The following is a 16,266-nucleotide window of genomic DNA, read 5'->3' as shown; positions in this document are numbered from 1 at the left end:
GAAGGGCACAGCTTGGCAAGGGAATCATGCCCGGCTCCTTGGGAAGCGCGGCGCAGGCCTGCGGCAGTGGCTGCCGGTGCACGGCCCTGCGCACGGGAGCCGGTGCTGACTGCGGCCCCGGCTGCGGCCAAGGTTAAGCCCCAGATAAGCGCACACCGCACTTTCCCCGGCCGAGGGGCTGTAGATAACCGGCAGCGAGAGACAGGCTGGTGCGAGCCGCGGGCCGGCCGGGAGAGGCGGACACCGAGACCGCCACTCCTGCTCTGCCCGCCACAACAGCAGCCGCTCCGCCTCTGCAAACCGGGCAGCGCCCTGCGGCAGCCCCCGCTGCCGGGAGCGCCGCGACGGGGGTGAACCGACATCTCCCCCGCTCGCTCCAGCACCGAGAGCCCTTCGGCTCTGTGTGCGGTGTCCGAACAGAGCGGACCCCAATTCTTCCCACCCGCACTGGCTCAGTGGAAGGACCCGTCCTTCCCGCACTGCACGATACCGCCCGGTACGGCACGGCTCAGCACGGCAGTGCGTTGTGCTGCACTGCATTACACTGCACTGCACTGCGTTGCATTGCGCTGCCGCCCTCCCGAGCGGCGAGGAGCGGAGCGGAGAGGTGCGGTGGCCCAGTGCGGTGCCATGAGCGGCGCCCCGGTGCGCCCGCCCCGCCGCGGGGCCGCCCCGCCGGGCGGCGAACGTTCCAGACCCCCCACGCTGCGGCAGCGGCGGCGGGACGGGGCTGGGCGGGGCGCGGCGGGATAGGGGGCACGGCCAAACGGAGCTGGCCCGCGCGGGGCCTTAAGGGAAATGTAGTTCAGTGTTGGCAGTCAGTGAGCGTCCAGCTCTGAGGAGTGAACTACATCTCCCGTGGGGCGCCGGGAAGGAGCGGCCGCCGCAGCGCCCGCCCGCAGGCGCAGTAGGGACGCCGGAACCGCTATAAGCGGCGTTGTTTGGGTTCGCGGCCGCGGTGTGGAGAAGCTGCGGCGGGGCTGTCGGCGGGCGGAGGTGAGCGAGGCTGGTACCGGGGGCGGGCGAACCTTTGTGTAGTGAGGGAGGCAGCGGCTTTGCCGTTCCCTCTCCTGTCAGGAGCCCAGCCGAGCAGCCCCCTCACCTGGGCCCCGGTGAAGGGGCTGCGCGGTGCCCCCTCCCGCCGCACTCCGTCCTGTCTCGGTTGCAGCCGGGGGGCACCTGTCCCTGGGCGGGGCCGCTCCCGTGTTTACGCCAGTGCGGCGGAGATAGCGTGATTCGGGGGAAGAGCGGAGGGAGGGGGGCTCCCGTGGGGCTGTCGGGGGATGTCCGGCCGGCGGGGCTGTTCCGCATCCCCGCCGCGGGAGGCACGCGGAGCCCGCGGCTGCAGCATCCTCAGCCCCGCGGGGTCCGCGGTGGCCGAGGTGGCGATGCTGCAGCGGCGGATCCGCGGCGGCCCCGCGCAGCCCGGCAGAGCTGCTGGTGCAGTCTGACCAGCGTAGCGCAACCAGGCGTCTCCCATTGCCTTAGTTGAGGGCGGGTGGCAGGATGAAATAAAGCGGAGTCTCGCAGCGGGGAGTGATTTTTGTCTTATGGACTCTGGTGCTTCTTCTGACCTTTCAGTGCAGTTCGATAGGCTGAGTGGAAACCTGCAGCACTGAAGGTGTGACTCATTCCTGTGCATGTCTGTACTTAATTATAACTCAGGCCTATGGAGAAGGGAGCAATGTTATAGAGAAGGGATGTAGTTTTCTCTAGCGTGTTTGTATCGACTAATTTTCAAGTGATCTCTGTAGAGAGATTGGTTTTGCAGAACTTTGTACCCATAAATTATTGCATATATCCATTTTCAGACTCTTTACAAAAGGTTTTGGGGATTTGATCTTCCCAGTCAAGTTTCTCAGGCTTTCGGCTAAATGTTGTAGCTATTACTTTAATCTGTCAGATTGCATAATTGTATTTCGGAGATCTAAGGGAGGAAGTATGACAGCACTCTAGTGCATTGAGGATCATTGTACTATTTGATTACCTCAGGGTATGTTTAAACTAGTTCATGAGAAGTTAGTTTTGTGTGGACTTTGAAAGTCATGTTGTTACAGTCCTGTTGTAATAGAAGTAATTTACAATTGTTTACCGATTTTGATTTAAAAAATGAATTTTAAAAATAGGTGACTAGAAGTAACTGGTATACTGGGCATGGCACATAATGAAGGGGAATTCAATTATTTTTCAGATACTTGTGGTGAAAATACACGTGTAAACCCTGGCGTTTACAGAAGATGAAAGACATCGACATAGGAAAAGAGTACATTATACCCAGTCCTGGGTATAGAAGTGTGAGGGAGAGAGCTGACTCAGTGCAGCATGAAGAGCAGGAAGAGTCTAATTTTCAGCATTCGAAACTTAAGGTCAGTTTCTTTTTCGTTTTGCAGTCTTTATGCTTATTAATTGCATGCAGTAGCCTTTTTGCTGTGCCAGCTGTATATAGATTTGCTGCATTGAAGGTCAATAATGAGTATTGCCTATTGTGTGGAAGAGGTCATTCCAAGGGGTGCCGTAGCTATTTTGATAACAGGTCTGAGCACCTATTAAGCATTTTTCACTTTTAAATGTGGCTTTCAATAACATTTGAACAAAACTTTTTTCTAGTATTCTGATATTGATGTGAATCAAGGAAATTTTTTAAACCTTTGTGTTTTAGAGAATCATTACAACCAAGCAAGAGCAGTGAAGAACTCGGCACAAATTATGCACCATTCAGTGTTGACAGCTGGAAAAACTCTTGATCATGCCGTGGTTGTTTCAAGGATTAATTTTCTAAAACAGATGTCTAGCTTGCTCTAGTAGCATGACTTTTTTACTTTTCCCCTCAGATGAAAGTAGTTATTATTGAACACTTTCTTGAACATCTGTGTATTTAACATGGTGAGGTACCGTCGTAATTCTAGTTTGTTTTGAGAGCTGGGTCTTGAAATAACCACTGGCTTAGAGCTAGCCTGTCATTGTTCAGAGCTTCTAATTTTTAGAGCTTGTTTTCACTGGGAAGAGTGCATATACTACCAAGTGCTATAGGGAAAAAAAATGGCTCAGAGAAATGGAAACACCCACGCTGCTGCAAGATATGGTCAGAAACCACTAAGTCCTGCCAGCTGAAGAAGGTTAAAGATATTTCAGTGCTAGTATTCAGAGCAGCTAATATTTTCTTGCATATCCTGTTCTTGACCTTTTCTGAAATACTCCACGGAGCGAGATATATATATATACACACACACACACACAGAGTCACACAAACTGTACATTTTTCTGAAGACAAACAAATAAGGTTAATAGTGCTTCTCTCTGATTTTTGCAATGATGAGTTCCTTACAAATGTGCTGCCGGTCATTCCACGTAGATTGCCTGTGATAGCGCTGCTGTGAGAGGGTTGGAAATAGGGGAACTTGCTTTATTTGTATGGAGGAATTGTGAAGACCTCTAAAAAGGCTTAATCTTTGCTGTGTTGTAGTAGATGCTGAGATACTCTGTATTTCAGCTTGAAGGCTTCCCTTGTTTCACTGGGTTTGAGGGGCTCCCAGTGCTGCACTGCTGTGTTTTGGGATTGAAGAGCTTGGCTCTGCAGCAGGCTGAGTGCAGCGAGCGCTCGCAGGCCCTGCAGCTCCAGTGTCCCCACAGGCTCTATGACTCAGCACAGTGCTGCTGACGGTGTTGGAGCAAGGTAGTGTCTGATTGCATTAGAGCAGGCACTGATGCAGAACCAACAGCTCTCCGGAGTCATGGTGCAGATTTTTAACAGCCTTTATTATGTTGTCACGGGCTTGCCACCGACCCTACCCTGTCCAGTAGCAAATCTGCTCTGTCACGTTACTGGTGACAACAGTGATGCCATTGGCAGGCAGCTCTGTTTCCTGACCAGTGGCAGTGGAGTTCAGCAGCAATCAGTGCATGTTCTCTCTCCCTTTTGGTCTGTATCATCTAATCAAGGTTTAACTTTTAAAGGAAACAATCCTTATCTTACCTGTAAATTTTTAATTAAATTAAATCATGAAACCAGCATATTTGTGGGTACTTTTGTGATTTTTTTTTCTTTTGTGGAGAAAGTATGTCAAATCCTGCATGTCTGTACAGCAGAAAATTTTGTCTGTCATGAAAATCTCAAACTGAGACAGTTTCAGGTCAGCTTAAATCTGTTGCTGGTCTTTTTTACCCTTCTACCACTACCATTTGATATGCTGCCTATGACTACAGGGTAGTACACACAGATAATTGATTGCAAAACAGGGGTTCTGTAACCTTGTGATTACTGATGTTAGAAACAGGCTTACCCAAGTTCATACCTTGAACTTTATCTGGTTTGTTGTCTTTGAGTAGAAGAATGAACTTGTTTTGCTAATGGAATCTTCTGGTTCTGATAGGTTGCCCACTTTACTTGGTAATTGTCTTGTTCAGTATGCCAAGGTTGTGTTAATTTCTGGCTCAGACGTTGGTACCAATTTTTGTTTTGCTAGCCTTGCAGCTTGGGGGTATGTAGTCCACAGACACAAACAGCTCTGAGTTTGTTGCCAAATGTCAGTGAGATTAAATCCTGCTTGCTTGCAGAATACTAAGGTTAAGTAAAAGGAACTGTATTCATAACACCTTATCTAAGTTAGGCATTCATGTTTGCCTACCAAGTTTTTTCCTTTCTGGTTGAAACAAGCTCTGGTTGCAGCAGCGTACTTGGCTTAGGGAAGAGCAAAGACTTCCCTTTCATAAGGCTGAGCTTTGTCTGTTTGGTTAAGCACTTTCCCTCTGCATTTAAGGAAATGGTAGAAGCTGTAAAGAAAATGGTGTTTCAAAGGAAGAGAAGGAACACTGTCCCTTGCTGCTTTATCTTTTATGGAACCTGGATTGGGTTAGATGCCTAAGTTGATTTGGCACAGCTGCTGACAGAACACAACAGAGGGCTGATGTGATGAGGAAGGGTAGGACCACAGCAGTTCAGATAGACAGAGGGATAAGCTGTAGTAGAACTCTGTCATTTGGACAACAGAGTCCAGTGTACCATCAGTAGAGATACTGTGACTCTCGAATTTCCTGTAGAAAATCTGGCTCAGAATTTGAAGTAGGTTGACCAGAAAATGGCTAAGCTATAAGCATGATCTGTATTGCCAGGAACAAGCTGCAAGCAGGTGTAGGCTGTTATTTCAGCACTAGCTTCAGGTCTTTGTGGAATGCAAGTTTGAGACTGTTTTGCAGCAAACTTTCACTGCATGAGGTGGACTCCTTGCTGACATGGTGCACCCTTGTAGGCTGAGGTAGAGTCCCATATGCTCTGGGGAAAGTGGTTAAGGGGTACTGGTTCGTGGCCAGTAGTGATGACCACTTCTGGCAGGGCTACAAGTACATTTGACTGATCAATAATATGACTCATTGGGACTTTTTGTTGCCTATATTGGCTGCATTTTCTGCCTCATTCTTAACTTGAAGCAGACAAGTCTAGTTGATTTTCTGATCATGATCTTTATTCGTGAAACACTATTGAGCCAAGGTCCCAGAGCTTTTCTCGTATGTCTCTCTTTGCATTTTATAAAGGTTATATTCAGCTTTCCATTTTCTGTTCTGAAACCTCCATTCTTGTGTTTATTTCCTGCTGAAAGGATGCTGTTTCAAACTATCTTAAGTGTGTTCATGACAATAGTGAAAAAGAACTTGCAGTTCTTTTCTTGGAAGCTTAAATGCTGCTTGGTCACAGCTTGAAAGATCACATCTTTGAAAGACAGGAGCTTTTCAAATAGGCTTCCTGGAATCATAATTGAAATAATTCTGCGATATAAGTAGGTCTAATCCAACATTTCCTGGTGCTTAATGGGAATGTTGCTATAGAAATATGGACCTTCAAAATAGGCACTTTGGAACTGAAATTCAAGAAAAAATTTATTCAGCTTGTGAATACATATATTCACCTCATGAATAAGTGTCTGCAGTGTGTTCTGATAACAATTGCTTTTTAAGTCTTTGGAAACCTTAATGTAGCTTACAAAACAGAGTCTTAACTACATGTTCCCACTGCACAGTCCCGTACTAATTGGGCTTATTGTATGTGGGGACATGCCTTTGCTGGAGAACTTGTAGGTGCAGTTGCTGCCTAGCACTACAGTGAGGGATCTTCATTTGTAAAAGCTGCTGCGTGACCTGTGAGTAGTAATAAAGGGATGCTTTGAAACATTGATTTGTATTTACACCTTTAGGACTTTCTGTTCTCAGAATGTGCCTGTGCCCTTCAGCTTGCAGCTGAAGTAATTGTATGTGGTTTTTCTCATGGAAGCACTGTGTCCTGGGGAGGACAGACTCCACTGTGTCCAAGAAATATACTATAAAATGACAGACAAGGAAGAGAAATAATTTGTTCTTGAAATGCTTTTGGAATAGGCTTGTCTCAAATGTAGATTTTGTGTTTATTTGATGGAATAGCAGGCAATGAATTTTGCTTTCCATTACATTTACAAAAGAGGAGGATATAGGAACAAGCTGCTTCTGCGATATACAGAGCTTATGAAAACTCAATTCTTGGAATTTGAGTTCCTGTGTTAGTGATGCTATGGCACTTACAAACTGTGCTCCAAACTGTGGTTAGTTCTGTCTGGAATGTACTGCTCAGGATTAAGTTCTTGCTGCTGAAGGGTAATGACTGCATCTGTAGTAAGTCTCAAGTGCAAATTGCTGCATTTCAAGTCACCAGCCAGAGAACTGTAGAGATCACTTCAAACATGCAGGAAATGTGTTGCTAACTTTAGCTATCAGAAGCCCTACTAATATTTCTGTCCTTACCTTGATCTCTTGTTTTTCAGGTTTGTCTCTGACATCTTTTGCCCAAGACAGCAGGGAATGTGATCGTAACTTGCTGGAATTGATGTAAATCCTTCAAGCACTGATAGCTTTGAAGTGATTTATCACTGAGTATTTAAATAGATCAATTCTGCCTCAACCTCTCTGAAGCATCTGAGTGTCTGAGTCAACTGAACAACAGGTTAAAAATAGGGGTGTGAATGTAGCCTGGGTACTTCTGCCTTTGCACTCCATGCTTAGAGCAGTCCTAGACAGCTTAACTATGAAGTTGTTTGTAGCTGAAGCTGCTGGATGTGTCTGTGTTTTTCCAGATGATTGCATATTTTCATAACGAAGTAAACGCTTCTTTTTTTACTTTTTCAAGTAAATTGAAAGCAGTTCTGTTATCTTTGAAAACTTTGAACACAATTGGACTAGGTTCAGAAGCAAACATTCATGGTACTTTCTAAAGATGCATTAATTCTGTGATATCCCCAAAGAACTGAATTTGTTGGTTACAATCATGTTTTGTGAAGTTGTTTTACCATTGAAGTTCTGTTAGTAAAGCAGTCACTGACAGAGTGATCGCAGAATCAAGTGATTCTGTCAAGGATCCCTTAATAGAAGATCCTAGAATTGTTTGTTGGTGTATGCTTTAAGATGACCCTCTAACCACACTGAAGAAGGGGTATCTCCACCTGGCCCTCCATGCCTAGATGTACACATCACCATCTGAGAAAGGAGCATATCCACAGGCAGTCATGTATCAAAAGTTTATCTGACACTTGGAGGGGGGTTGATGGTCTGAGAGAAGCCTTCTACTTAACAGGAGAAACAAAAAGGTGAAATCTGTGACTGTGCAGAGACATTTTCTAGAGGAAGGAGCATTGATATTCTGGATAATTCATGGCTTCCACTGGAACTTGACTGCCTTCCTTAGTGCATCAGCCATCTTCTGAGCCACATTATAAAACCTCAGCTCTGACCACATGCTGATATTGTCTTTGACTACTGTGGGTTGCTTCAGAGCAGATTTCTAAATCAGCCTGCTCATGACCAGAAGTGTGTAAGGAATAGATTAGCTATCAGTGAAGGAAATCTTGCAGTATTTTTTTCTGTTGTAGTGTTCTGTATTAGTGCTGGAGACATTCTGCTCTATGGCTGTTTCAGAAACTCAGTATACAGCTATAAGAGTCACCAGAAATATTTATTGCATCTCTCCCAAACTACTGGTGAACTTTGCTTGAAGCAACTTAAAACTCACATCTGTTGGGGGGGAGGGGGTCTGATGTCTTGGGACACTGAGATGGTTATTAGTTTTTGAGAATTTGTATCCTAGTGATAAGGAGTAGTCAGTTGTGCTCTGAACCACAGACGGCAAACAAGCTGTTCCATAAACAAAATCTGTGTTTCAGTTGTTTTTGAGAATGAAGGTTAACGAATTTCAAAGTCAACATGTTTAGAGCCCTGAGATGTTTTATTTGAATTTCCTAGTTTACTGTTTGCTTTTGGAAGCATGTGTTGGACAGGAAGGTGCATTCAATACAAGATTATTGTATTAGGCTTGATAAATGCTGTGATGTCAAGACTTCTGCTGTCACTTATTGGTGATTCCATTCAATAGGAGTTTAGGTTCAAAGCCTCCCTGATGCTCCAAGTGTTGTACAAAATTTACATGTGTAGCTTCTATTGTGACTTGGCTTAGGTATGGCCTGAATAAAGATTGTTACTGAAAAACACCCCCAGCATATGGCAGGGTGTCAGGGTGGTTCAGGAGAGCAGAGCTAGCAAGGCAGGAGCCAAATTCTCAGCCTGTGCTGTGCTAGGTTGATCTGTTTAGTGAGGAGTTGGTTTCCCATCTTTGTAGTCAAAGATGTGTAGGGTGCCAGTTCTAAAGCTGGTTATTTCCAACTCTACAGGAGTCTGCTGTCACTGTGCATGAGCTATGGAGCTCCAGTGCTGGATGATCAATATACAGCCTTAGTTTTGAATGAATCCTAGAACCTTTGCTTACAGGATCATGAGTACTGGTTTTTATGCAAAACAAAAGATGGGGATTCATGGATATCACAGACCGAAGCACATGCACAGCTGCTTATCAGGTGCATTCATAGCAGCTACAGTTGCAAAATCCTGAAATAAACACTTCATGCCAAACTCTGTATTTCTTGGATTGCGGGAATAAGTGGTTTTGCTAGAAAAGAGTTGAGAGCATCTCACCTCACAGCTGATGCTGGCCAGAATTCAAGGGCAAGGTAAAATAAGAAATATTCCTGATAGAAGCTGATATACCTGTCCTCACCAAGGACTTTCTGTGCCTCAAATGAAAGTGCTCAGTATATGTGACCAAAATACTCAGGCTTACCAGATGTACATACCCTGGCCTTATTTGCCTACAGAGCCTTAATATCAGTACCAAGCACTATTGGGAAACTTCTGCTTTAAGCAGAGGATGCATAAACTCAGGCTAGTTTTAAATCCATGACTCCAATGTCTGCTATACAATTTCTGCTAATCCTGGCCCAGAAAAGTAACAGCAGATCTTGTGTAATCAAGTCCCATGTAACTATTAAACTGGATAACTGGACTTCAAGTTTTTCCATCTCTGAACTGTTGTGGTAGATCAGAGCATGTTTCTGAACAGTTAATTTGTATCTTCTAAGAGAAATATTGCACAGCTGTACTTATTCCTGCATTTGGCTGTGTGTTTGGTGCTGTGAAGAGCTGTTCTTCTGGGTAGCAGAAGCTGGGAAGGCAGCAGAGCCATGACGTTTATTTATACCCCCCTTTTCAGAAGGCTGAAGAAAATGGAGTCTCTGACTCCTTTACCTGGTTCTTTTCAGCAGTTCTGGAAATTGTAATCATAATTTCTAGGTATCTGACACTATCTGATGCTCTCACCTTGGTGCTGTGTGAATTCAGCTGTGCTGTCTCGTCTTGGCAATCAATGTGTGCAGGTGCCTAAAGGATCAATGCCTCCTTCCTCACACCCACTGTCTCTGATCTAGCCCAGTGCCTGCTCCTTGCTGCCTCAGGCTCAGGGAGACAGCTGGTATGGGTGGATGATACACCAAACTAGTCCTAAATAGGCTCATGTTTTAATCAGGCAGGGTATTATAAAGTATCCTAGCTACGGAGAAGGCTGGGAGCCTAATCCTGCAAATCCCCTTGTTAATATTTTTATAGATGGTGTACTGCATCAAATCCAGTGAAAGGAGAAGAGAATTGTCTTAGTAGGCTATAAAGTTCATAATGCACTTGCTGCTTCACCAAGCAACTGCAGACTTGACAATGTTTGGATCTGCAAATCTATTTAATTTTCAGATGTTCTGGGGTTTGATGACTTGCAGTCTGGATAACAGTGCTTTAGAGGTTGCCTGTGCTACCTGCAAAAGCAGTGTATGTACCCCTTAATCCTTTCTAGTGCAAGGTATTCTTGGAGTCAGAGGAATTTCTGGGAAGAAGAATGTAATTACAATTTCAGAGAATCTTCTCCTAAACTGTTGTTTTATTTTAGTTGTGCTTAAGCTAAATGGAACAGTTGGTGCTTTTCAGTTGATTCTTTTCTTCCCTTCCCCAGCCCATACAAACTAATAACTAATCTTGTTTTGTAGCACCAATCTTTTAATGAAGTCTTAAATATTTTTAAATTGCTCTTCATCCTGGAGTTGTAATATGGAGAATGCTTTAAGCACTGAGCAGAATTTGTGATGATATAATTCTATCTCATCACATGCCCACCTTATTCTGAGCTCTGCTGTTCTGGTCTCTAGGTTTCCCATTTGCCTCTCCTTGCTGGGAACTGAAAGGGCATGAGGAAGCCTGCTGAGCTCTGGTGTCTAAATGCAAGAGGTGGGAGTTCTGTTCTGCAGTGTTGCCAGCTCAGAGACCTTTACAACTTAAACAGTTTTAACTTTATGTAATAATAAGTCAACCACAGTAGCTTTTGTATTCTATGTCAGCTGCAAGGATTAGTAAAAAAGTAGTTTTAGGTCTGTTCTAGTTTGCTGTCAGCTGCTGGTAGGACCAGAAGAGATGCAGCTTCTTCCCTGCTGTGATCTGAGCCCTGGAGGATGTTCTTCCTTATGGAAGAAGGGACAATAGCTGTTTGTTGGGTGGGGTTTGGGTTGTATGTACACATCAGATCCTTTCTCTGCAAGATGAGTAAGGGATGGAAAAATGTGTTTTGCTTTGCCTCCTGTCTTGTCTGGTTTTGCAGTTGTATGATGTTACAGTTGTTAAACCAATAATTTTCTACCTTCTCTTAAATAGGAGATTGTTACATGACTGGGTGAAAGCCTAGAATCTCCATGGGTGGCTTTTTCCTTCCCACCTACATGACAGCTGCGTCCTTTTTCTTTACCTGTTCCCCGTACTCAGATGCCTGTGTTGCCTGCTTAGCATGTTTTCAGAAGTGTGCAAGTTCACGTATTTGAGTTTGCTTGCCTTTCTGAGTAAGATTCCTCATGCCATTCTTGCTTCCTATGGAACTTCTGACACCATGTGTATATGACAGCTTTGTAGTTTGGGTCCTAAATTTCCTGCTTTTTCATCACCTTGGATGGTGGATTTGATATGCCTGTAACTTAAAGAGCAAATCGTTTTCCCTTGCCCCTAAACCACTCATTTTCCTCATGTCACTTAGATTTTCTGTCATATATCTTGAGCCAACCATTTAATCTTTCTGACTGTCTCCTTACCTCATGTGCTTACCATTGCCATGACCAATTTTTTGACAAGGAATTCATGATAACTGGTGCTGGTGTGGTTTTGTTGTTTACCTAAGCTGTAGAAAGTCAGATGGGGCAGGTGTGCTCTGTGGTAGCAGCACCAGCTGTGCTTCTCTTTGTCTGCCCCTCTGTGACCCACCCATGAAGGAAGGTTATGTGTGCAGTGATGCTTCCTTAGTGCTCACCCTATTCTTGGGGATTGTGCCCAAGATTAAAAGTTTAACTGTTTTCTTAACCTGTTAGTTCTTACAGTCATCTATTGAATTGTATCGGCCTGTATTCAGGTGTGTCAGAACTTCATGGTATGTGGAGTGCAGAACTGTTATGCTCTGTTATGAGATGCCTGGGGCTGCAGAAAATTTATTTGGCATCCACCAGCTATTAATAAGATGCTGGATCAATGTTTGTTCTTGCACTCTGTCATGTGTTTAGTAAGCCATGATATGCTTATCCTATATGAGTTTAATTTGTCAGTGTCTAGTCCATTTATGCATTTGAACCTTACGGTATCCTATGATAGAGAATTCTATATTTAAGTGTGCCTTGTTGTTTTGTGGTAAGAACAGTTGGTGGTCACTCTCTATTTCTCTTTCTTCAGGCTTTATGGACCTCTCAAATACCTGTACCTTTATTCCTTTTTTCTATCCAGAGGAAAAAAATCTCAGGTTTATGCTATTCCAAGACCCATTGTTATTATTGCTCAAGGAAAGTAAGTTTAAGTATAATACCCTTTTTGAACTGAAGTGACAAGGGACATAGTCTGGTGTTCAAAATGGATGCAAACCCTAGGGTTTTTTAAGTGGTATGGTAATATTTTCTGCTTTATCCTTTGTGTCTTTTGTAACAATTCTTCATTGTTTTTTTTGGCCTTTTGTTGGTGCTGAGTAGTCATCTGCTGTTCCTCAATAAATGTCTGAATGAATCTTCCTCTTCCAATTGGCAATATCTGATTTAGACTTGTTTTGTTTCTGTGAGCATTTCTTTGGAGTTATCAATACCATGTTGATAATGAATCACTCATTTCATTGCTTGTTTTGGCATAGTGACAAGTTGATGAATTAGAAAAAGTGTATTTTAATTTATTTCTTATGTTTATTAGACATTTATGAATAGCAGAGCTGGAGCCTGTTGTAGCACATTAGTAAGGACTCAAGGCTTTGGTTTCCAAGAAAACTGTGCACAAATGCAGGCAATCAGAAAACCTAATCAGAAACCTAAATTAACAGTGTTGGGGTTGTTTTGATTTTTTTTACGTCAGTCTTTTGTTCCTGAAGTGCATTGTTGAACAATTTAGGAGGCTCACTTCTTCCTGATAAACTCTGCTTTGAAGATTTTCTAATCTTCAAAGAACTACACAGAACTGAAGAGTGGTTCTTAAATCTTAATTGTGCAGTGGTGTGATGCATCTGTTTCTTGATAGTCTTACATGTGGGATTTTGACAATCTCACCAAGATGGAGATGAGCAATGCTCTTGACGAGGGGTTTGTGCTTCTATTTGTCTCTATGGCAAGATGTTATAAAGGCCTTTCAAAGGCAGTGCCCTCGTCTTTGTCAGTGCAGCTTTTCCACATTTGCTGAGAGAACTCTCTTGAGCAGCTCTGGAGAGTTTAATTATTTTTCATAGTGATTGTTTATGAATATTATCTTTGGATGGCCTAAACCCCTTTGCAGTTGTACTTACTTATTAAAAAGCTATTCTTGTTTCTAAGTGGTGAAAATCTATCTTTATGCTCATCAACATAGTGTTTTCTGTTTTGCAAGTTTTTTGTTTCTTATAGGCACTTTTTTGTGTGCTCTGAAAAGCAATGTTTATGCAACTAGCTGATGGCATCACTTAGAAACAAGTGTGTTATCAGCCACAAGATGTTTGGGCAGATCTGCCCGGGGCCTCTTGTGTGAGTAACACAAAAAACAAGTTAAGAATTCCTCTGCTGTATCCAGAAAAGAGGTGGTGCAGAACTCTTCCCCACTACTGACTCCTTTGGGATGTTTATGGCAGGTCCCTTATTAATGCTGATTTGCATAGATTTAGTAAGACAGTGTTGTTGCCTTAGTGAGTCAGTAATTTAATAAAAATTGCATGAGAAGTGTTTTAATTCTGATTTCAAGTACTGTGTATTTTTGAGTCACTCCATGTGTCATAAGGTTTTAATGTTCTTTTGTTTTTGTGTTATTTGGCTATCTTTTGTTACCAAAGCTTTAGGTGATGGCTTAGCAAATGTGTTTTTTGAGCTAGAACCATGGATTACCCACTTCGGTCAAGTAAACAAGGGACAGATTTATGACATCATCAGTTTCCTGTTCTCATCCTTCACATGGGTGGAAACAGTGTCTTAGTGTGCTATACTATTACATGCTAACATAGTACAGACAAAGCCTATGAGAAGTGGTGACATTTCCAAAAACAATTACATGACTTGGAAGTCAAGAACCAAGTGCTTGCATTTAGTGTTTGTTGGAGGCTGCTGTGCATTAGAGTTGTTTCTTTTCAAGGAAATAAGCTAACTTGGCTCTGATGAGTCAAGTAATAAAGATAGAATCATAGTATCTTTGTAAGAACTTCAGGAAGATTTTTATCTTAGTAATTTTTTTTTTCTACTAAGTAGCTCTGTTGCAATAAACTAGAATACAAGCTGGTGACATGGTCCTGCAATAAATGGCACATTAAGTTAGCAGAACCAGTCAAGGGCCCTCTGCCAGTACAGATAACAGGCTCATCTCCTCTTGTAGTTTTTGCCACATCTGGCTGCTCATCAAAAGACTGTTTGAACTCTGCAACATTTTGACTATAGTGTATCACTGCTGTTTCTCCTCTTGGATTAGCATTTAAGTCTGCCTTTCACTGGGGCTGTGGAAACCCTCCCCGAGATAAGTTTTGCCTTTTCAGAAAGTGGCTGTTACGAAAGTTGTTGAGCCATTGAGAAGCTGTGCCAGGGAGCAGAAAAAATCGTCATCTTTGTTCCATTTAGATTAGGGGAAAAGAGGAAAAACAGGAAACATGATAAAAGGAAGTACAATTCTGCTTAGTACATGTTCGGGTTTTTTTTATCTAGTCTAAAGTCTTTTTGAAGAAGGGACTTTGGTGGCATTCTGAAAATACTTTGTGTTCTCTGTGGATAAGAATATCTAAATTATACTAAGAGGGTGTAAATTCATCAAGAAAATGTCTTAATTTCACTGCATAAGCTAGTCATTGATTTCCTGAACTTATGTCATACATACTTGATGTTGTAATTTTTCTCTATTGTATTTCTTGTGGCAGGATTAGTCTGGTCTATCCATTTATCCTTTGAATGCACAGGTGCAATACTGGTACTAATTTGTTTTACAAGTGCAGCAGTCTAACCCAGATCTAGAAGCTGTGCCTTCCATGGCTTTGCTGCCAGGATGAACCTGTGATTTAAGACATTGAAGTGACTGATTGTTGCACAATAATTTGCAGAAGAAAGAGGTGCAAAATTGCTGGAGATGGGAGTCATGGACTTCAAATGTAGTTTTGAAGTCTGAATCTGTTGTCTTTCTTGTAAAAGCAGATTGAATGCCAGGATGCCTTGGAAGCAGCAGCTCGGGCAGAGGGCCTGCCACTGGACACCTCTGTGCATTCCCAGCTGAGAATGCTGGACGAAGAGCATCACAAGGGCAAATACCACCATGGTCTGAATGCACTGAAACCCATACGGACCACTTCCAAGTACGTCTTTAGGCTACCACACAACTGATAACGGCATTTGCTTTTCAAACCAGTCACAAAGCAGAATTGCAGATGTAGGTCTGCTGACTGGTACTGGAAACATCAGAATTTGTTTAGCAAGTGTGGCTGGCATGGACCATTTGGTACTCTGAGTGCTTTCGATGAGAGGAGGCTTTGTTTTTCTTGAAGATTTACATTTCCTGTTTCCTTTTTCATTGTTCGTAATTTTTTTAAATTCTTTTAGACACCAGCACCCTGTTGATAATGCTGGGCTTTTCTCCTCCATGACCTTCTCCTGGCTCACTCCTTTGGCCCACAGAGCATACAAGAAAGGGGAATTGTTTATGGATGATGTATGGTCTTTATCAAGGCATGAGTCTTCAGATGTCAATTGTAGAAGGTAAAGACATCTAGTTTATTATTTTCTTGTTTCCATTTATTACACCTTAGTTTGCAGGCAGTGGTACAGTGTTGCCCAAGAAGAGCAGCACTGACATTTTGTTTTGCCTTTCTCAGAATGGTGGAATTCACTTTCATGTTTCAGAGACAACTTTCTCATGCAGCACAGTTTCTGTAGCCTTGCTAATTTCAGTGAAATTAGAGGATTATATCTTTAGGGAGTGTCTTGCCATTCTTCTGATTTTCCATGTCTTTAATCTGATTTTTTATTAAAACAATTTTTTTTTCTCAGGGCTACAGTGGAAAAAGTCTTGTGCTAAAATGAGAAACAAGTACTGTCAGTAGCAAGGTGATTTGAATGTGGATCAGATCTTCTGATCAGGGTAGCCTTCTGTGGTTACTGAGAATTTCTTCAGGTTTTGACTCTGCAGCTCTTCAGTCAGTTCAGCAGAGAATGGCAATCTTAATATGCTGACAGCCTAAGTGACTCCAGGCAAAGAAAAAGCATTGTGTTTTTCATCCCTGTCCTATGGAAGTAATACTATATAGGTATTTCTCTTTACCTCACAGAGTGTATTTATTTCTCTTAATATTATTTTTTGTTTTTCTGAGCTAGGAGGCACTTGAAGTTTTAACAAAGAAGTACCTACCTTCTCTCATGGGGAAAAATTTATGCCATGAAT

The 16,266-nt window shown here is 43.0% G+C and overlaps 1 protein-coding gene across 5 annotated transcripts in view; it reads left to right on the top strand.

Moving 5' to 3' along the window:
• The first annotated feature begins 854 nt into the window (after window positions 1–854).
• ABCC5 (ATP binding cassette subfamily C member 5) overlaps window positions 855–16,266 on the top strand; it is a 67,906-nt gene continuing 52,494 nt past the window's right edge. For 2 of the 5 annotated variants that reach the window (XM_066193459.1, XM_066193460.1), the window contains exons 1-4: window positions 902–996; window positions 2,192–2,366; window positions 15,027–15,184; window positions 15,429–15,584. In XM_066193459.1, the coding sequence (XP_066049556.1) occupies window positions 2,238–2,366; window positions 15,027–15,184; window positions 15,429–15,584 (443 nt within the window). In that variant the 5' untranslated portion in view covers window positions 902–996; window positions 2,192–2,237. Of the gene's footprint in view, window positions 997–2,191; window positions 2,367–15,023; window positions 15,185–15,428; window positions 15,585–16,266 lie in introns of those variants that run through there. The other 3 variants (XM_066193465.1, XM_066193466.1, XM_066193461.1) reach the window with 3 other exon arrangements.

This window comes from Chamaea fasciata, unplaced genomic scaffold, assembly GCF_029207755.1.
Source record: "Chamaea fasciata isolate MVZ Bird 193981 ecotype frontalis unplaced genomic scaffold, bChaFas1.0.hap1 SCAF_11, whole genome shotgun sequence".
NCBI lineage: Eukaryota > Metazoa > Chordata > Aves > Passeriformes > Sylviidae > Chamaea > Chamaea fasciata.
The sequence above is the reverse complement of the archived record's forward strand: the minus strand, read 5'-3'. Positions and strand labels throughout refer to the sequence as shown.